Genomic DNA, 21,634 nt, shown 5'->3' with positions numbered 1-21,634 from the left:
AACAAGTACGGTGGTGCAAGGCAGGAGGCTTGTCAGACGCTGGCTCGCGCGGTATCAGTTGTCAAGATTCTCTTTGGCGCCCCCTCGTACGAATTGACCACGAAAATCCACGACGACCTAGCTCGTGTGCACAGGGCAACGTTACGCACCATAACAGGTCTACCACGACATACGCGTATCACAGCTCTAGAGGAAGCGGTGGCCCCTTGCTTCTATGCACGACATCATTGAGGAAGCTGTAACTCTGCACGAAAAACGCAGAACTTGCACGAAACAGCCACGCGCTTTGGAACGTTGGGACCGCCAGCTCTCAGCACCTGTTAATTATGAAGGCCGGCCGGCTCCACTCTGTCTTCGTCCCCACCTCGGCCGCTACAGACGTACGGCTCCACCAAGAGCACTTACGGCGGCACGGCTCCACCTAGCTCGAGACACGGCCGCTGATAAAGAACAAGATGAGGAGGACATATACGCAGATACATCCCTGAAAAACGGCGCCATATCAATGGTTGTCGAAGCCATGAGAGTCTCAATTTCAACGGCTGCCGTACAACACGATTTTACCGAGGGCTGCTGGGAGAGGGAGAAAATACTCTCGAACCGCGCGCTTCTCCAGCCTGCCACGGTGGCCAACTGGCTGCGGGCTGTTACATCGCCGGCTCTTACCTTCTCGGCGTAGCTTGTTTACAGATATCCGTACCTTATCGTGATTTTCTCGCCTTTCGCAACTAATGCCGCGATGCCGTACTCGGCGCGAACTTCAACTGGTCAGCACTGCGTAGTCGTCGGCTGTGGCAACAACCAGCGTAAAAGGAAAAACATCGCCGATAGCACTTGCGCCAAGCATGCTGTGTCCAGGTCTCAGTGCGGGTGTGACATGTTCATGTTGCACCGATTTCTCGTCGACCCCGAGTTGAATCGTCAGTGGACGTCGCTGGTTAACAGAAAGGACTTTGCCCCGACTACAAACTCGCGCGTCTGTTCTCTGCATTTCGTCGATGGCAAGCGAACGGAGCAAAACCCACTGCCCATGCTGAATCTCGGCTACGAGCGAAAGGCAAGTACAATTATTGTCGTTTTACGTATAGTAAACATGCAATTTGATTGCTGCAGAGCTTAAATGTTTATTATGCTGCATTTTGCATGCGTAAAAGCACGGACAGCATTTGTCACTTTTTTTTTCCATTGCTTGCTCCATCACCGGGCACGTTTCGCGACAGCGGTGCGATATGCGCTGGTTGGCCGCAGATTGAACTTAAAACGTTGTCGATAACGTAAAAGTGCAGCTTTACAACTTCACCACCGCCATATGTGATGTACAGGAGCGCTTTTTATTTCCGTTAGTAGAAATAATAATCGTTTCAGGTCATCCACGGCCGCAGATGCCTGATGCGCGATGACCGTGGTCCACCACCTGTCAAACGAAAGGTCAGATTGTTGAGTCTGTACATGGAAATGCTGGAACTCACGTTACATTTGATGGGAATAAAGCGCTGCACACGGAAAAACAACTGAAACGACGGCGCTTGCGCAAGCGCCCTCGTTTCAGTTGTCGTTTTTCCTCGTGTAGCGGGTTATTCCCACCAAAGTCCAAGCGCCGTCGTTTCAGTTGTTGTTTTTCCTTGTGTAGCGCGTTATTCCCATCAAATGTACAACCAACTAGCCCACATTGCTGCCTTGCTAGCTGTTGCTCACGTTACACTTGTTTCGCATTTTAGAGACAAGAAAGCCCAAGTGACGAGTCCGAAGCAACTGATGCAGTTCAGCAGACGCCACCGCACAATGTAAGAAATGCGCATTTATTATTTCACAATATTGTTAGCATTTATCGGGCTTCTACAGGAGCGGGCTGAAGTACAGACAGGTGGCAAGGTGTTTCAAAGCAATAAAAACACAGCAGTCTCAAATATTCGGTTCAGACGAGGGCACAGCTGTGAAATTCGAGCAAGAAATGAGACTCGTGTACAAAAAATATACAGAACAGCAATTTCACAAACGCGAGTCTTCTAGAAAGATCATACAGTGCAACAAAGGCATCAAGTACCATATCTAGTTATACATTGGTAGGCAGATGGCTTTAGGCACGTATCTATGCTGATGCCGCCATGTAAAGCAGAGAAAAGGAATTGTGCAGTGCACTGGCTTTCAGAGCTCATGATTTTGAGTATTGTGCAATTTGTTGCCTAAACAGAGTGTAGCACTGTGAGGGAAATTTTCCCAAAATATTTGAGCATGCAAGAGGTCCTATGCAGAGTGACGTCTGGAGCAACACACTCACGTATAGCACACAAAAGGTGCGAGGCATTTGTCATGTCATTTGCACTGAATCTGTCTCGACAAGCTATGACTGTTCTAGTGAAGCCAGAGTTATTGTACGGAGAAGCTTGTTAAGCATCATCACATGCTAGATAATTTGAGATCAGGGTTATTTGCACTGTTTCATAACATGTCTCATCCAACACAGAAGATTCCATAGCAAGCCTGTCCTCAATCAGCAAACAGTGTTAGTGTGCATTCACTATTTGATGCTTTGCAATGTGCTGAGAAAGTAGACTCACAGCTAATGTACTTCTCTGTTGGCAGGTTGTTTGTATCGGACATCACTCGGTCAGCCTGCCTTTCAGCCACGGAGTGAGTGTAAGTATGCATGCTCTCATCATTCCTTTGTTGCTGAAGCTAAATTGCAGCCATCTGTTGCACTTTCTTTCACAGGTTATCAGTAATGTTCAAGATGTATTTGCAACCAGCAACAAACTAGATGTAAGCATGCATGCACATACAGGTCCACTACATACTGAAATAGGCAGTTTTTGCCATTCTTGTGTTTGTCTGCCAGCAAGTTGTTAACCCTCATGGCTATAACTATCAAATCTGTATTAATTTCCAAAAACGAGCTTGCTATGCACCAGTAAACTGGATATAAGCTTGCATGCTGTCCGAGCTTCCAGACGGTCGTTTCTGATGTTGCCTCTTTTTTTCTAGCAGGTCTCATTGAAAACTGATGCTGCTTCGTCTCGCCTAGACGCTAGCTTTGAAGAAACAACTGTGAGTGCTCATACAAAGTTCACTTTTCCAACCAAGACAACCTGCATTGCCTTCATGTTTTTCTTTTCCTGCATTTTTCCGACAGATGGCCGCTGACCAACAAAACAGCAGTTTGTCAAGGGAGGAAACAGAAATGAAGGTAATTTATAAGAAAATGGATTCTCAAAACAATATAAAAGATTGTTTATTATTTCAGGTGGAGAAGAAAGACAACTCTACACAGTGGGAATTGGAGGAACCAGTCCCAGACCACACATATGCAGACACAAATGACAGTTCAAACACTCCTCTTACAATGAGAAGCATTCACTTTCAGTACTTAACACCACAAGATGTACACTTCTACACTGGCCTCCCGTTTGATGCTTTTAATAAGCTCATTCTTTTACTGAGGGCCAATGGCACAAAAGTAGGGGGAATATTGGGTTTAGAACAACAGCTGTTGCTCACACTTATGAGACTAAGACTTGGGCTCCTCTGTGGGGACCTTGCAAGAAGATTCAGCATTTCAATTGCAACAGTGTCAACAATATTCTCAAGTATGATGTCCACCTTAGCTAAAGTAATGGAAGACATAGTGGTGTGGCTGCCTCGGTCAGTAGTTTATGACAGTATGCCGTACACCTTTGTCAAGAATGGCTACGACCGCACAACATGCATATTTGACTGCACAGAGGCGTGGTTGCAAAACCCAAGAAATTAATGGCAAGGGCACAGAGCTACAGCGCATACAAAGGGTCAAATACTATCAAGTTTTTGACAGTCATAGCGCCCAACGGGCTAATCATGTTTGTATCAGATGTATATGGTGGAAGAGCCTCCGATAAATACATAGTTCGGACATGTGGTGTGGAGGACTATTTACTCCCAGGCGACGAAATTATGGCAGATCGTGGATTCAAGCTTGAGCCACATCTTGAAGCACAAGGAATCCGCATGAATGTACCGGCCTTCACCAGAGGTATGTAGACTGTTCTCTACATTGCAAGCTTTCATGCACCTCTGGGTTTGAAATGCTCATATTTGTTGTCTTTTAGGAAAGAGTCAACTGTCTGAAAAAGAAGTGACAAAAACCAGGCGAATCGCTTCACTGCGCATCCATGTGGAACGCGCTATCAATCGGATAAAGACTTATCGAATTTTTAAGCAGGCTTTGCCTATCAAGTCAAGGAAGCATATCAACACGATTGTTTTCGTTTGTGCTGGCCTATGCAATCTGAAGGGCCCTCTGATCAAAGAGCAGCAAGAACAATAAAGGTTCAGCTTCAATCCCAGTACTGTTAGGGCTTGACTCATTTATTTCAAATGCGAACGTGCGATTAACACTCTAAGAAAGCAAAAAATGCAGAACACAGGCATCACTAACAGTGCACTCTATGGCCGCTGCGTCTTTAGGAGACAGCTGTGCAAGGAGGAGGAAGTTCCTGCTGTGCATCATCAGCCTTGGTTATATCCACTGCACCATAAAGGCATCGTCCAGCTGAGACTTATGTTATCCTCGTAAATTTAGCAACCAACTCCCTTCACAGCCTAGGCAACATTATGCTCTCAAAAAAGCTTTCAAGATTATTAATGTGGGTTTCCATGAATCCTTCATCTCTCTTGACTGGAATCGATGCTCCCCCTTGGTCTACATGCAAGTACAGGTAGCAAACAGTGCTCCCTACCAGGTTCAGGTGCAGCTGTGCCTGAACTTGGTAGTAGTATTTATGTGCTGCCTTTAGTACACCTGCAGAATCTAAGCAAAAATCTGCCTTGCTCTGCCCCTCCTTAATTAATTCGTCCGGATGTACATGCCGCAAGCTATATAGGCATTTAACCTCTAAAAGTGCTGGGGGGTGGCAATCGCAGACAAGCAAACCGTCTGGACTACACCCAAGATACGGATACCTTGGATTAATCATCAAACCGCAATTTTCGAGTCTGCAATTTTTATGCTTTGTTTGAAAAGCAGCAAGAGCACGCTGTTTCGCTAACTGCTCATAATTTATGCCATACTGCACGGCAAGGCTGGTAATGCAGTTGTCATTAAGTATTCTCTTCATTAATGACTCGCAATTCAATCGTTTGGAACGGCAAACATCTTTGAACAATGAAGCAGTTATCCTGCCCTTGCGGTGGGAAAACCACTCGGCACAGTTTCCTTGCTCCCTTGTGGCAGCTTCAATTTTTTTTGCAGAGGTCATGGTAAGGCTGAGCTTATCCACTGCTCGCTCACTTCCAAGCAGCTTTCCGAAGTTGAGGTTGCACAGAGGTCTTTCGAGAATAATCTCGAAGTCGTCCACTGGTGGCTCCACTTTGTTCAGCTGCCTTTCTTTGCACTTCGGTGACTGGAAGGCAACCTGAAAAAAATGTCTTCATTAGTCTAGTTATAAATTTTTATTAAGGGCAAAGATGTTAAGAAGTCTGACTATAACAGTTTAAGCAACAATAAAAGGGCGGCAACACTGCCTTGTCAGCAAGATTACATTGAGCATGGCTGTGGGTTCAGGTCATTCCTAAAGCTTGCACTCCAATTCAAGATAAATGAGTCAAGTTATGTTCATGCATGACAAAGGCTTATGCATTTTTGTCACTACCTTCTCTGAGTGATGTGTCGCTTGTTGCCTCTGGACACTTGCTGGTGCCTGAGAAGGTTGCTGGATCTCCCTTCTCGTCGTCATCAATGTGTTGTGGAGAAGGGTGCCTGCAAATGAAAAGCATCACCACAATGCCTAACAGCCAATTTCATTCCATGAAAGGCACTCAAACTCGCACCTACATATAGTAGTCAATGTACTACCTACATTTTCAAATATATGACAGTGCAATCAGGACAAGAGTGAATAAATGGATGGATCAGCCCAGTGTTCACTTGCAACTGCATTCATCAAAAAAGTAGAAAATATGTTCTACAATGAAAATTTTTCATATGTGGCTAGCACATGTGCTCCGAGGAATTGTCAATGCTTGGCAAAGTCTTTCCACAAACTAACATTCAAAGATATAGATCCCTTTTACACTTACACTCTATTTTTCTCCTTACAGTGTTCCATTTCAGTTTATCCTCACAGCACATAACTGCACTGAATATGCAGCTCTAACTAAGAAAGAAATCATCTCTTTCATACGGAACACTGCAAAATGGGACTAAACACATACAGCGGTGAACTTTTTTTTTACATTAAATGCAGCATTCATTCTCTCCCAGATACACGTGTCAATGAGCAAATTTTTTTTCTTATGAGCCGGAGTTCTCAAAAATGGCTTCTCTTCCCTTGGAAAGAAATGAAGCTCTCATTATTCGTGTTCTGTGTTACCGACAATACGAAAATTTGTCGTCCAGCCAGCCATTACACAGAATTCAAACAGGTTCATGATTTTTCTCATTCACATATGCTTGCAAACAGATTTTTCTTGGAATGTGAAATATCTTCAAAATGTGACAATTGTTTTCTCCTCTGTCTGCGAGAATGACTGGCTTCCAAAATGAGCTGCATGTGTATTCCATATAAAGTACATAAGCTCTATATCTTAGATCAGTTTTCACTCATGAGTGTCCATGGTCCACATTGTGCTACTGAACTTCTAGAAACTAATGACTTTGATCACTTGCCACTTCCTTGTTGTAGAGCCTTACTCGTACTATATGCAGCAAGTGACAATGTTATCTGACACTGAATACCAGCAAAGCACACTCATATTACTACACCGGCAACCAGCTTGTTTAATAGATGTGTGTCATTTCAGCAATACTCACCAGGAATATTGAAGAGCTCGCCATAAGGTGACTTCTTGATGTGGTCTGCGAGTTCTTCTTTGCTTGCAAAATGCTTGACCTTTCGGGTCGGCCTTGGGTGCTGCGTGCTTGCGGGGTCCACCGTTGACCTCTTAAGATTGAAGGACATGGAATTGAGAAGGGCCGGCTCAACATTTCTCTTTGTACCCCGATTCCAAGCTACCGTCTTGTCGGTACATGAGATGCCAGTGATGCCTAGCTGGACGCCCATTTCTAGCTTCCACAACAGGGCACCAATATGGCTACAAACACGTGCTTTTCCAGCCATGCAAGAACAACCAGCAGTCACCACTTGACCATTCTTCCGCACACAGGCCCATGGCGACCATGGTTTTTTGTTTGCTGCCTGAGAGGGTCGCACATCGGCCTTCACATACACAATATCAGCAGCTGCTTCGTGACTCAGCACCCGGCCCACCCAACCGCACTGCAGCTGGTTATAAGAGTCCAGGCTTTTGTACTCCTCTGCCTCTTTAAGATCACAGGCCTTTGATCTAATCAAGTAGCATACAATATGAGCACTTGTTATGCTTGGCCAGAGTTTGGTGTCATCTGTCCACTGCTGCACGAGCAGGGGATGAGCATGGATGTCACCATCTGAAAAAAAAAAAGACGGCATGAAAAGGACATTACAATAAAGATACCTCCAAAGGCCAGCAAAAGTGCATTGGGCGCTACAGCTCTTAAGGAGATATGTACGATCATGAGTTCACTGTAGTGCTGCCATAATATGGATCCCACAGTTGCTTCTGCCTTCTTGAAATTTGAGCAGTGCAAAAAAGATGCGATATTGCTGGTTAACTGCCCGAATACAAGGCACACAAGTCCGATCGCAAAGCACATATAGTTGCGCAAAATACTCTGACGCAACAGGAGTTGGCGACCTTACACATATTTCGGCAACTGGGCAGACTATCAACTAACACTGCCTCGCACATAATCAAATTGCGCTCTCACGGCTGCGTGCTCTCGTGCAGCCTACGTACGAGGCGTGAAGGGTATACCAATCTCGTTCTTTCCAACTTTCTGTTTCGTGACGCATCGAGCGAGTTCCACATTGCAGTGGTGTGGCTATGTGGGACGCGGCCGACAACGGGAAAGAGCACGCGTACTGACGAAGCTAATTCGAAGGATTTACATGTAGTAGAACGTACGGTACACGTCAGATGCGGCCAAAGACGAACTGTGCGGGATTGTCGGAGCCCTCGCGAGTAATTTCGGAACGCCAGCCCATCGGTGGCAGAAGGCAGCGCAGATCGACGACTCCGCAGTCAGCGGACTGCCGGCCCTTCATTCCGCTGAATGTCAGGTGGCCCGCGGTAACATACAAAGACTGTAACACGCTACGCAGCCGTTAAAAAACGATATTTATTTGTTTACTACGGTTATTCATTATTTTAGTAGTAAGTAGCACAGACACTCACCTATCGTGATCGTTTGCTCCGTCGATGCAATAACGGGCGGTTGGTTGCCTTGACCACCAGCGCTTCCAGCCGCTTGCGCCTTTCAAAATGCACACGTATACGGCTTCAAGCTCACCACTGCTACGTTTCGGCAGATTTATTTTGCGAGCGGGTGCCGGCAGAACGACGAGCTGCACTCCAAAACACGCTGAGACGCAACGCAGCCCGAGCAGCCCAAGCCAAAAGTAACAGCCCATAACGGCAACGCCGCTACGCGGCGCTGGGGTCTAGCAATATGGCAGCCCCCAGGTATCGAAACTGAAATCGTGTATACGTGCACCCGATCGGTGCATAAAGGAAGGGGAGCTGCTCCCCTAAATACGGCGCCCTACTGCAGGTGGAATACGTTCTGGTTGGCAGTCAATTGCTACAAACCGACATGTCGCGCAAAATCCGAATACTCTCTTATTCACGTGAAACTGTACCCGAGCTCCACAAGCCATTCTCTGCCCACCCGACTGCACAGCAGATTACTTTTATAATCAGAACCCTCTCAACACGCAACGTGCGCATCCGCCTCGCGTGGATCTCTGGACACACGGGCGATGACGACAGGAACCAGTCCGCCCACAACTCGACTCGGGAGAGTGTCTCGTTCCATCCTCCGGTGGAACATGCTAAAACTTGGATGAAAGCAGCATAGCTTCGCTGTCCAACCATCTTCACAGCATGGATTGGAGCCATAGTTTTGTAGCGATAGCTGCATTACTGTAGCATTTCGAAGCCTTCAGCGTGGCGGCACCGCCGTCGTGAGGCGCCGGCACGCTGTCACGTGGTTGGTCACGTGGTGCGGAGCAGCTGCCGGTGGCGCGGCGCCGTTCTTGATCACGTGGTTTTTTCACGTGGCTCGTCAAGTGGCCAAGTTCAACTCGGCCAGCTGTAGTGATCGCGTCACTCTTGGTTTAACCGAACCTAAACCACCGAAAATTATTGTAGCGATAGCTACATTACGGAAGCGTTTCCAGCCTTCAGCGTGGCGGCGCCGTGGCGGTGGCGCCGCCGCCACCCTGCGGCTGCGCTGCCAACCTCTGGCTGCGCGCCCACCCTGTAGCTGCGCCGCCACGCTGTCACGTGGTGCGGAGCAGCTGCCGGCGGCGCGGTGCTGTGGCTGATCACGTGGTTCGGCACGTGGTTGGTCACGTGACCAAGTTTCACTCGGCCAGCTGCAGCTATCGCGTCACTCCATGTTTAACAACAGATAAACAACCGCCAAATTTTTTTAATTTTCGCGCTGCGCTGGGCCGCTGGCAAGTGAGCTGAATGAATGTTACTGAATTAACTTAACTGCCAAATAATCCTGTTTACAGGTTGCGCTGACGTCACAAAGTCGCGTGACCTTGTGACATCATCGCCCACTTAACGCAGGACGCGGAATCACATTTTGTGCGGTGCTATGATTCGCAGGTGGCAATTGGGTTGAATTTTTTCGATAAGTGTGCCATGAGGCATAATTTCAAAAAGGAGCAAGGAATGCAGGAAATGCAGGATGCGGTTGATTTGTCGTCTGCTGCCAAATGCCGTCAGGAAGGGGGCAGTCGCCCCGTCAAGCTGCCCTCCGAAGCAGCTGTTTCGCGGCTGCTCCTTTCCTTGCAAAAGAGAAAAATTAACTCATTATTATTATTATTATTATTATTATTATTATTATTATTATTATTATTATTATTATTATTATTATTATTATTATTATTATTATTATTATTATTATTATTATTATTATTATTATTATTGGAATTTAAAAAGAGCGAAGACCAGTTTCGCTGAGGTTATCGCAGAGGTTCAGGATGAAGTCACTCTTCATAGACCACATAATCTGGGACTGCACGAAGGATCCGGCTCCGGCAGATCTAGTCACATCCACCCCGAGGTTGAAAAATGGGAAGCTGTTCTCGCCAGCCCAGTCCCGGACGTTCAGTACCGGGCCACGGCAAAAGCGGAGGAGCTCGCCAACAGACAAACAACCGGCCACCTGCAGCGGCTGAAGCAACCCAACAAGATAACTGTCTTCCTGGCAATCAATTTCTCTCTCTCTCTCTCTCTGATAGTCCACTTCACCTAGTCACATTCAGGGTTCCACCGCAGGCCCACCTCCCTGAGGAGGCGTTTCTAAAAGGAGCCGTCGCTGGGCACGTCCACAGCAAGTGCCGCACATCACACATGTCCGGTGCAGCGCCACAGTGAGGGCACCTGTCTGTTGCTGGTAGATACTTTGCACGCCACCGAAGACGGACAGATGGTGTGAGAGCTCCTGCCCGAATCCGGCGCACGGATACCTCCTCCTGTCGAGTAAGACTACGGGGGAAAGGGTGCGAACAAGGAGGACTTCGAGCGCGTGTTCGATGGCGTAGAACTTGAGAGAATCGGAAACATGGGAAGGGAACGGATATCGGAGAAAACATGCCCAGCAATTCTGGACGAAAGCATTTTTAAGCGGCAAATCGTTTCTGACCGCATATTTTTCTTAAAATGTAAAATTTCGCAATAAAAATCAATATATCCGCAGATCACCCGAAGGCAATCTTGTATTTTTGTTTATATTCACATTTCCTGCTGTCGGCAAAAGCGTTCCTCGTTGGTTTTCTATTGCAGTCTTAACTGTTCGATGCTATCGATGGAAACGCTTTAAGAGGAAGCTTTTGCTACATATAGAAATAATGAACCATTACCTTCAATATTTTTATAAAAATATCTTACAATTTCCCAATTTTTAATATTTATGTCCGAGAAAGCAGGACATGAGAAGGTGGCGGGTCGTCTGGTGTCTCAAGGTGAGTCATAGCTTCCGCTTGAAGGTTATGTGGACCGCGAGCATGGCCGCGAATCCAGTGTATGCGCACAGGTACTTTGCGTAGAGTATATGAATTGATTATGTAGTCTGAAATGTTCGACGAACAGCCTTAAGCTGTTTAAGGGCGGCGAGGCAGTCGGTGCAAAGATGAACTGCATTGAATGTGGGAAAGAGCGGAAGGGAAGTATTGGCATTGTAAATGGCTTGAAGCTCCGACGCCAGGGGGTGCACGCATCTGAGGAATATTTCCACTCGAGAGTTGAGATAAGGACGGCAGGGATTATACACGGTAATAACTCCCCGCTCTGCAGTACGTGATGCATCGGTGTACAGTATCCAGGGGTGGTCTCCAGGCAGGTACGCGGCTGATACCGAGAAACAGTGGGGCGATCATCTGTGAGCTGACAGTATGACCACGGAGTATGGCCATCGGTCTGTGAACGATGAAGTTTGCGAGCTCTGTTTGCCACCCGTTGGTCGGTGAGTTCACTGCGTGCGTTAAGTTGGGCGAACTCCTGAAGCCCGGGTATAGGTATTAAACGAGGCTGACATATTATGGCGCGCATAGCCTCACGATTGATAGCTTCAAGAGAGTCCTACTGTCTGCGGGTGAGACGTTGAAATTTTGCCTGATATATTATCTGTGGCTGAAGGATTGAGCGCCTAAGGTGGCAGGCCGTATGAGCAAGCGTGCCACCAGAGCGCATAGCTATGCTGCGAATCAGACCTAGAGTAGCCTGAACCAATTTACGGGTGGCTGTCCGCCACGGGGTTCCAGTGCCAGATGTATGAAGGAGAAGGCCAAGAATGCGAGAAGTTTCTACCTGAGGAATCGGACGACTAGCTATCGTAAAAATTAAAGGTTGAGCTTTCCGTAAGCCGGCGTTATTTCCACTGCGAACTTAAACAGGTGAGGGGGTCAGACCCAGAGGTGGGAGGAGAGATGCCAGGATATCCAGCTCCAGCGCGTGCTAGAGGCCCGACTCATGGATAGACGCATCCGGATGACAGCACCACAAGGTTATATCATGGGCGTACGCAAGCACAAGGACAGACGGGATGGTCTCCAGGGCTGGAAGAAGAGGAATAAAAGCCACAATAAATAATGTGGGAGCGAGAACGGCCACGGAGAATTTGACACCTGCCATGGTACGCGGATTGCTCACAGTCCGGTAGGCTAAAGGCCACACTGGGCAGGTTCTGATGATGTCACGAGATAACATTACCTCTTCCGACCAATCAGCGACTTTTGTGACAGACGCAGCATTCGAAATCACATAATGTGCAGTGTAATGCACTCTCTTTCAATTCAATTGGGAAAGGCGGCTGCCCTCTAGAAGCACCCCAAATGGCCAGCAGTCTACAGGGGGAGGGCAGGGGACGCTGCCCGCTCACCCACTGTCAGCCCTGACCTACTTCCACACAGCCTCTGCCTCCAGATAAGCCTTGGCTTAGAGTAAAACAAAATTAGTCTCCCAAGTGCTTAAGCAGAACTGTCTCATAAGGTACTCTAATATTCTGAATTTAGTGCTCGAAATTTACGCATAAAAAAGCACAAGGAGCTGCGCTTAAATGCCTTCTCTCTTTTTAAAAAGAGGCCAACCCAAGGCCTCCGCTCGCCTATTGTGGAGCTGGCTCACAAAGCTTCACGTCTAGGTCTGTTTCATTTTGTCAGCAATATCTACCAAGTTGGGCGTGTCAAACGCGGAGAAGGCATAAAATCAATTTATTTATTTATTTCATTTTATTTATTTGATTACCTTGAAGGCCCCTGGACGCATTACAGAAGCGAGTGGAATGCAGGAAAAATATCTATGTGTATGTAATGAAACACAGGAATTGCGGCAGTACAGAGAAGGAAAATAGGAACAACAAATATAACGCGGTAAAATGCAGTTTAGTGGGAGTAAACATATTCTTCGGGAGTAGATTTGAACAAAACAGAGTCAGTAATTGCGGCCTCCAAATGTATTCTCTGCCAGATTCCTGTAATTCCGCTTGCAAGGCGGTTGACGATCGGCGCGGGCCTCCTATCGGCATGATGCGGTGTTTTGTCTGCAAGAGGCGTGGAGCGACGGGCGAAGGTGATAAATGTTTCAGTATCGGTTTCGATTATCGATGTAAAGAAACAGTTCATTTTAATTTGGGGGGGGGGGGGGGGGGGGGTTAACGTCCCAAAGCGACTCAGGCTATGAGAGACGCCGTAGTGAAGAACTCCGGGAATGTCGACCAACTGGGGTTCTTTAGCGCGCACTGACATCGCACAGCATACGGGCCTTAGAATTTCCCCTCGATCGAAATTCGACCGCCGCGGCCGGGATCGAACCTGCATCTTTCAGGCCACCGCCACGAAGGCTCGAAATGCTACCGTAATGTAGATATCGCTACAAAGGGCTGGCTTATATGCAGACACCTCTTGACCTTTGACCTTTCAAATGGCCGGTAGAGGGCGGCAGAATAGGTCGCAGTGTTCAATCGGTGACCAACTTCTCGCCGTCAACAAATAATTTAACTGGTAACTTCCAGGGTGGCAGGGTGGGCGCTGCCTCTCCAGTTTGCGGAACGCACTCGAGGTTACACACGCCAAGCTGCGTCTACTTGCCCGATACAGCACAGCTTTCGCTCTCTGACCAGGTTCAGCACTAGTTACATCGCAGCTAATTTTTAAGTGTCTGAGTATATTAGCTTTTTATTAGCTTTCTGTTCTTGGTGTATGCTTACTGTATCGGTAATTTCAGAATGCTGCTATTGCCTTGTTTTTCTCTTGATATCCTCTTTTCTGATGTGCTCGTCGTGCTATGACCCCTTGTGTATTGACAGTACGTCTGTACCAGTTAGAGAAAGGAACTGCACTGCGCGGTACGCCTCGCGGGCTTGATACCCGCACTTTTCGCACATGCCAATGGCTTTTCAGTTATGCTTGTTTTACTACGACCAACCGTAAAATACTGAAGATGTAAATTTCTGCCGCAGTAGAACCCTGACCTTGAATTTAGAGGAGAAATTAGGAAATTCTAACAAAACAAATCACGCCACACTTTTCACTCCAATTGTTAGATGCGGGCACCTCTGCCCCCCTTTTTACTCCAATACAGATGCATCCATAAAACACAGATGCATCCATAAATACAGATGCATCCATCTGCGTTAGCTCGTGCAATCAAATAATTGAATAATCTTTGTGGACAATTCAATTTTACATCTAACCGCCAGAATTTTCACGACGAACTGGTAAAACATTTCAAAGGTTACAGATGCCACTTGTTTATTGCTTGCGACCCACTGCGGTGCCATGGTGGCTTTGGCGTTGGGCTGTTGATCCATTGGTCGCGGGTGCGCTTCTGGCTGCGGCAGCCGCATTTCAATCAAGTCGAAATACACACCCCCGTGCTGTGCGAGGTGAGCCCACGTTAAAAAGTCCACACTGACTAAATTAAGGACCACTACTGCTTCTCTCATAGCAAATGTGTCACTTGGGGACGTTAAACACCACAATTTACAATATACATTTGTTGATGTTTTCAGTCTTTTGTTTTGTTTTTGTTTGTAGCCTTTTCTCAGCGTTACTCCACGACAACCTGTGTTTGTGCTTATTAAAGAACCCTATCTGTTGCATGCAAGTGATATATATTTATTTTCAGCTAATTTTTTTCCTACCATTGGAGAAATGACCCTATTTTGTGAGTTTTCGTTACATTTTCTTGATTCAGGAGCTTAAAGTTATAAAGCGCTTAAAATTTATTCCAAAATCAAAATGAAGACAAACACACCTCTAATAATAAGAGCTTCATTAAAGCATTTCACGTCTTATTATTATATGCTATTAGCGAAATAAATGCTTTAATTAAAATTTCAACAGGGCCTGGAAGGATATGCTTGAGTCCAAAAGGGAAAAAAATTACGCTTCAAAATAAGCAGAATGTCTGCCTATCGCATAGAGAAAAATTTGAAAAACAATCAGTTCTAATTCCTAGTTCTCGATCAAGAATACAATCACTTTAGGCCCTATATTTTGCCCCATGGCAGGGGGAAATAGTCAGGCGAACCCGCGGAAGCGTAGGCGGTATCCAATTCTGCCCGAATGGTGTGAAAACCCTACCGATGAGACAAATAACATCGTTAACGTCAGTACCCTTTTAAAAACGTCCCCTGAAACCGCCGCATTAGATCAGTGGTTATGGTGCTAAACTGTTGACCTGAAAGACGTGGGTTCGATGCCGGCTGCGGCTGTCGCGATAGAGCCCACGTCTTTTGGGTCAACAGTCGATCACCATAACCACTGATCCACCGCGGCGGTTTTAGCGGACATTTTTAAAAGTGCACTGACGACAATCGCATTTGCGTGGAGGTGAAACGCTCAAAGCCCGTGCAATGTGCGATGTCACCGCACGTTAAAGAACCCCAGGCGGTCGAAGTTATTCCCAGCACCCCACTACGGCGTCCCTCACAGCCCGAGTCGCTCTAGGACGTTAAACCCTATGAAAACTAAGATCAAAAACGTGCGCTAGTAGAGCGAAACGGGCCCAGATAAGAAACTAATGGAGGTGCTGCCACCGATGTTCTGGGCGCTTCTGGCGTCTTCGTTGCCCTCTGAACTAAGCTCGTATGATGAGGCAGCATCACCGTAGTGATGTCCTGTCTGGATCATCGACAAAATTTGAAGGCAAAGCAGGAAACCCAAAAGATCCTAGAGACAGATGCGGCAAAACCAAGAGCATATGGTGGTGCTTCTAAGGCGCCAGTAAGGTGTTTTCTCTGCGGCAAGGTGGAACACCATGCAGTTGACTGTCGGACTAGAAGGTCTGCCCAAAAAAACACAGGTTGTGTGTCAAGCTTCTAAGAGTAGGGAGCATACTCTTAATGAGTGGCGATACAGAACGCAGGACCAAGCTGCATTCGTTGTCGACTCTAGGGTAGAACTTAACACACCACTTGACGTTCTACAGCTGAAAGGAGAGTAAACGCCGCTGGAAAATGAGGCGGTGAGTGGAACACCCAAGTCTAAAGCAGCAATCCCGGTGGTGGTTGGACAAATAGGGGACCGTGCTATATTGGTGCTCAGAGACAGCGCAGCCAACACAGTTTTGGTTCGGAGAAGCCTGGTGAAGGACAAGGATCTTACAGGGGAAGCGTCAGCCGTCACTCTTGTAGAAAGCACAGTAAGGTACCTTCCTGAAGCCAGGATTCTAGTGTCCACGCCATATTATACTGGGCAGGTAGTGGCAAAATGCGCAGACCAACCCATCAACGATCTCATCTTGGGAAACATTACGGATGCAAGTGTCGAAGACCCCGATCCCGAGTGGAGGATGCTCGGCGTTGAGGAACATCCAAAGGAGGACAGGCCCGTGACAGCTCAGACGGGTGCAGGAAGTTTTTCGTCGGCAGTGGAGACAAGAGCTCAAGCGACAGTCCGAGCAACGCAGCGTCCGCTCTCTACTCCTGTTGCGATGTGCTTGAGCGTAACAAAGGGCGAAATTGCAATGAGGCAAAAGGAAGACCCGAGCTTGAAGGCCTGCTTCGAAAGAGTCGGGGAAAAAGTGAAAAGAAAGAAGGGTCGTACGTCATTCGAATATCAACTGGTAAATGGTCTTCTGCACAGGGAATGCCTATTTAGTTCAGGAAGGCGGGTCCAACAGCTGGTGTTACCGAGAGATATGCCAGAGACCGTGCTACGCTTAGGAAATGACGCCATTATGGCCGGACACCAGGGTTTTCAAAAAAACGGTGTCTAGGATCACCTAAGAGTTCTTTTGGCCTGGTGTTCAGAGTGAGGTTAGGCGCTTTGTTCGCTCATGTGAAGTGTGCCAGCGCACAGTTCCGAAGGGAAGAGTTGGTCCCGTACCTCTGCGCAAGATGCCAGCCATCCGCCTACCGTTTAAGCGAGTGGCTATTGACATTTTGGGGCCAATCTCTCCAGTATCCGCCAAAGGCAATAGATATGTGCTTACTCTAGCTGACGTGGGCACTCGTTATCCTGACGCTATTCCACTGAGAGCTATTGACAGTATCCAAGTGGCGGAGGGTCTTATGGAAATGTTTTCTCGTTTTGGGTTCCCGAGGGAAGTTTTGAGTGACCGGGGCTCGAACTTCACATCGGAAATAATGAAGGAGGCTAACCGCCTTTTGACAGTAAGGCACTTACTGGCGACACCTTACCATCCTATCTGTAATGGGCTTGTAGAGCGGTTCAACGGCACCCTCCAAAATATGATCAAGAAAATGTACCAGGAGAAACCTACTGCTTGGGATAGATATCTCCCAGCTCTTTTGTTCGTTAACGCGAAGTACCGCGAACGAGTCTTGGTTTTTCGCCTTTCGAGATGTTATATGGGAGAACCGTTAGAAGTGCACTTGCAATACTCCAGGAGTTGCGCTAATAAAGAGATTGCGTCAGATCTCAAGAGAACGTACACATACGTTCTGGAGTTGCGGGACAGGTTGAAGGAAATATGCAGGCTTGCACATCAAGGCCTGGAAAGGCGCGTGAACACCATAAGGGATATTATGAAACGAAAGCCATCCACAGGAATTTGAATCCGGACGACAGGGTTTTCGTCCTGCTACCCGCGGGTTATAATAAGTTACTGATGCAATGGAAGGGCCCGTACCTTGTGACGCGGAAGAAATAGAACATGGACTATGAGTTATTGATAGATGACACTAAGAAGGTTTTCCATGTAAATATGTTGAAGAAGTACGAAGAAAAGGGTGCCATACGGTACGCCCCGAAGGTAGCATGCTCGGTAGTGGCCGAGAAGACAGACCATGTTGCAGAGGTGTCCATTTGCAGTGGGAAGAAAAATGCAGGAGGGGATCAGGTACTATTGAAGCCCAATGTGAATGAAGACAGGCGATCACAGCTCTACTCCAAATCAAGAGGGAGATGTTTTCGGGTGGGCCAGGCAAAACAGAGGTCATATGTTACAAATTAGAGCTCTACAGATAGAGCCAATTGAGCAGATCTAGGTGCCTCTGGGATGTATCTTGTCGTTGGTGTGCTAATATATCTCTGGGATTTATCTTGTATATTGTTGCTGCTGTTGGTGCTATGTGATTATACAAGGGAGTGTGTCGTGGACAGTAACAAGTGTGATTATACAAGGGAGTGTGTCGTGGACAGTAACAAGTGTATTAAGGACACCGCACGGACAACAGCAGTGGTGTGTTAATGTTCTGTAAGTGCAATTTGGTGTGCTGTGTTAGTGGTGTGCTTTTGGTGTGTGCTGGATATCTGCAGTGTGTTGTGCGCTGGGTCCCCAATCGCCACAGATGACAGTCGGTGGATGGTTTGAAGATGAGGATGACGTGAACAGTTTTTCATGGAAAGACTCTTGAGTGGGGCCCCTGTCACATATAATAAGGAGTCTAAAATAAAATTATAAAGGAAGAAGGTGTAAAGAAGACGACGTGGATTAACCGAAGAATAAAGAAGATGAAGAAGAGCATTCGGTGAGGTGGAGAGAGATGAAGGAGAAGATGAAGGAGAAGAGAAGAAGGAGAAGATGACGACAAGGATTGCGTGGACTAACGCCAAGGCTATAAAAGGGCGAGGGAGAGCGAGGCACGGGGGGCAAGAACAGAGAAGCGGAGGCTCCGGCGGGTCAGGGACGCTTCGGCTGGAAGAGAGCGACGTCGGCTACGGCTCCGGTGAGCTCGCGTTTTACGGCTTCGCATCGTGGACTTCCTGCCGTGCCTAAGCCCGTTCCGGAGAGTCAACGGAGGACGCTACCACCTGCTACGGCAAGGGATGTCTCCAGCGCTGTTGCCACCCATCCGGGTGGTGCCCCAAACGCCAACACCAGCATCACCTCCACGGGCGCTTGGAACGGGAGCTTATATGACGCAGCCAGCGACGCCAGCCCAAGCACGTCGATCGCCGCCTCGACGCCGGCTACTGGATCCATACAACACCGCAGCCGCACTGAACCAACCGTGAGCACGAACGCCGACCACTAACAGTAGAACGCTAGTAGTAGACGCTGGTAGCAGTGTTCCGGGGTCGTGTGTATTTATAGTCTGTGTTTTGTGTTAGTTTTGTTAGTTTTGTGTGCTAGTGTGTGTGCCACATAGGCTGTATTAAATGTGCGTCTGTGTGGGTACACCTGTCGCCTAGTTCATTCTTTCGGTCCGAGTGTTATTAGGGGAGATCCGTGACACTTTTTCAACCAAAACGTCATATGTTATGATTTAGATGCTTTTTTACAGTTACTTATTAATATCTGACGGAACCGAGTGCTGCTAGACTTTCGCCCCAGTTTTACTGATATTAACTGTCAAGGCTCCTGTCATTTGATATTTATTACCTTTTGGTATTGATCCAGTTAACTCTGTACCTGGCGGTTCATTTCAATATGCTGACGATACTGTTATCATTACTGTGCAAAGCCTTTCCCCGACTCCATTAAGAATCTCCTAAGCTCTTAAAGAACAGTTACGAACTGGGTTGCATACATTCTAAACAATAGTAACATATCCCAAACTCAGGTGATGAGCTTCTGTATAACCCGTTAAACAGACTGACGCTTAGCCATTCCATACTCTTACATAAACCTGACTGTACCCACTGCTGCTCTGCACCGCTGGTTTGTGTTTTTTTGTGTAAAATATCTTGGGTTTGCTGCTCGATAGTGATTTATCTTGGAATTCTCAGCTTAACCATGTCTATCAGAAATTACGTGCTATTTCCATTTTTCTGTTCAGTTTCAGATACAAGATGCCATTTTCAGTTTCAGTTAGAAAGGCAATCACACACGCCCCGAGTTACATTGTTTTAGGTTATGGCATAACAGTTTACGGGCACTGTGCACCTCGTTGGTAAACAAGACTTAACTCCATCTTGCGCTCAATCTAAAAAAACGGAGCTTATGATTTACAACTTTCAAAAGAATGATGTTTTTAGCCTTCAAAGGCCTCCAAATTTTATTTGTCTTTTATTCGAAACGGCTGTGCTGAAACATTTTCGGTCAAGTGTGCATAAAGTCGAGTGCATTCGCAGTAGACGCCTGAAGCCGAAAAATAGGTATATCATTCCACGCAGTTCCAGTCGTTATTGTAAACGAACTCGTGCAATCTATGTGCCGGAATTATAATGCGCTACCGTGAAATTCATCCTAAATACAAATTAAACTAACGGAACCATTGTGCTCATCTCTTTTCAGCCGACCTTTTATTTTAGGTTAGAATTTTCCCTATGCAGCAGTTTCTAGCCCCATTTTCCGCCACTTTTCACATTTTCCTCTGCTTCTGATCCTTTCTATTGTTGGCATACTGTTGGTGTTGAGAGTGTTTGACGCATGCGGCTATTTTTTTACTGAACTGGTAACATTGGCGAGATCAATTTTGTTGTTTCTCTTTTACATTTATATTTGCTTTTTCTTGTTTACTTAATTATCCTTTTTATGCATATACAACACTGCTCGCCAGTTTTCGCTTGCCGCCACGATGGCTAAGTGGTTATGGCGCTCGGCTCCCAACCTGAAATACGCGGGTTCGATCCCGGCAGCGCCGGCCCAATTTCGAAGGGGGCGAAATTCTAGACGCCCGTGTACTCTGCGATGTTAGTGCACGTTAAAGAACCCCAGACGGTCAAACTTTCCGGAGCCCTTCAATACTGCGTCTCTCATAGCCTGAGTCGCTTTGGGACGTTAAACACCCATAAACCATAGACCAAGGCAATTTTGGCTGTCTGCCAGGCGCTGCCATACAAGCCCAGTGAGGCTTTGGCAGGCCTGAACTTGCAAAGTGATTTCCTTAGTACAAAATAAACTGATTGATTTATTTATTGATTGATTGATTGATTGATTGATTGATTGATTGATTGATTGATTGATTGGCATGTTCCGGAACGGCGCGGAAGCCTTTGAAGTTCGTGTTCGTGTCGATCGTTAGCGGTCTACCAATGGTCAGTTGTCCCAGTAGGGAAAGAGTTCAGGTGTGTTTGCAATTTCGTGTTTTTTTTGGCGCCTTACTCGATGCCATTGCGAGCCTGCAAGGTATAAATAAATAGCAGATAAACATTTTTATACAAAAACAGGCTTTGTTCACCGCGAGACAAACACGCACGAGAAGGACATACTACTAAAACCTGCGCGGGCTGCAACTGACTGATCAACGTTGTTGTTACCTATCATAATAAGAAACCACACCTTCAGTTTGACTTCTGTTAAACGCCCGGCTGTAGCATTTTCGTACCAATATCAATTCAAATACTGAGAGGACACGTTATGAAAGATGGAGATTTGAGCATGACAATCTACGTGACGACCGCAGCGGTGGCCTAGCGGTTCGGGCATCGGCATCGTATGCGGGAGAGGTGGGGTTCGAGCCCCAGGGCCACCGGGTACACCCGGCGGTACGATGGGTGCAAGCTTTTACCTGCCAGGTGCTGGGGTTCTTTAGGGTGAAGTGCTTGGGAAATGGGCATTCGACCCCACCTTGACGGAAGAAAATACCCAGTGCATATGGCGCTCTCTGGCGACAGATTCTCTTGCGCCATAAACAATTCCTGATCATCATCATTGTAGAACCACTGAGTTCAAGACCGCCACGCAGCAGCCGAAA

General features: G+C 47.0%; 1 protein-coding gene and 1 pseudogene across 2 annotated transcripts in view; one reads left to right on the top strand and one right to left on the bottom strand.

The window, feature by feature from the left end:
* The first annotated feature begins 563 nt into the window (after window positions 1-563).
* Window positions 564-4,322, top strand: LOC144102522 (uncharacterized; annotated as a pseudogene). Its single transcript, XR_013308217.1, has 8 exons — window positions 564-1,057; window positions 1,366-1,428; window positions 1,719-1,784; window positions 2,584-2,637; window positions 2,713-2,760; window positions 2,986-3,045; window positions 3,131-4,006; window positions 4,083-4,322. The product of XR_013308217.1 is annotated as an uncharacterized LOC144102522 (transcript).
* A 114-nt stretch (window positions 4,323-4,436) lies between these two features.
* LOC144102521 (uncharacterized) overlaps window positions 4,437-21,634 on the bottom strand; it is a 54,870-nt gene continuing 37,672 nt past the window's right edge. Inside the window, exons 3-6 of the mRNA XM_077635775.1 lie at window positions 6,785-7,420; window positions 5,625-5,731; window positions 4,955-5,387; window positions 4,437-4,501 (exon numbers count right to left, since the gene is read on the bottom strand). Coding sequence (XP_077491901.1) covers window positions 4,437-4,501; window positions 4,955-5,387; window positions 5,625-5,731; window positions 6,785-7,420 — 1,241 coding nt within the window. The remainder of the gene's footprint in view (window positions 4,502-4,954; window positions 5,388-5,624; window positions 5,732-6,784; window positions 7,421-21,634) is intronic.

Source organism: Amblyomma americanum, chromosome 8 (genome assembly GCF_052857255.1).
Source record: "Amblyomma americanum isolate KBUSLIRL-KWMA chromosome 8, ASM5285725v1, whole genome shotgun sequence".
Classification (NCBI taxonomy): Eukaryota; Metazoa; Arthropoda; class Arachnida; order Ixodida; family Ixodidae; genus Amblyomma; species Amblyomma americanum.
The sequence above is the reverse complement of the archived record's forward strand: the minus strand, read 5'-3'. Positions and strand labels throughout refer to the sequence as shown.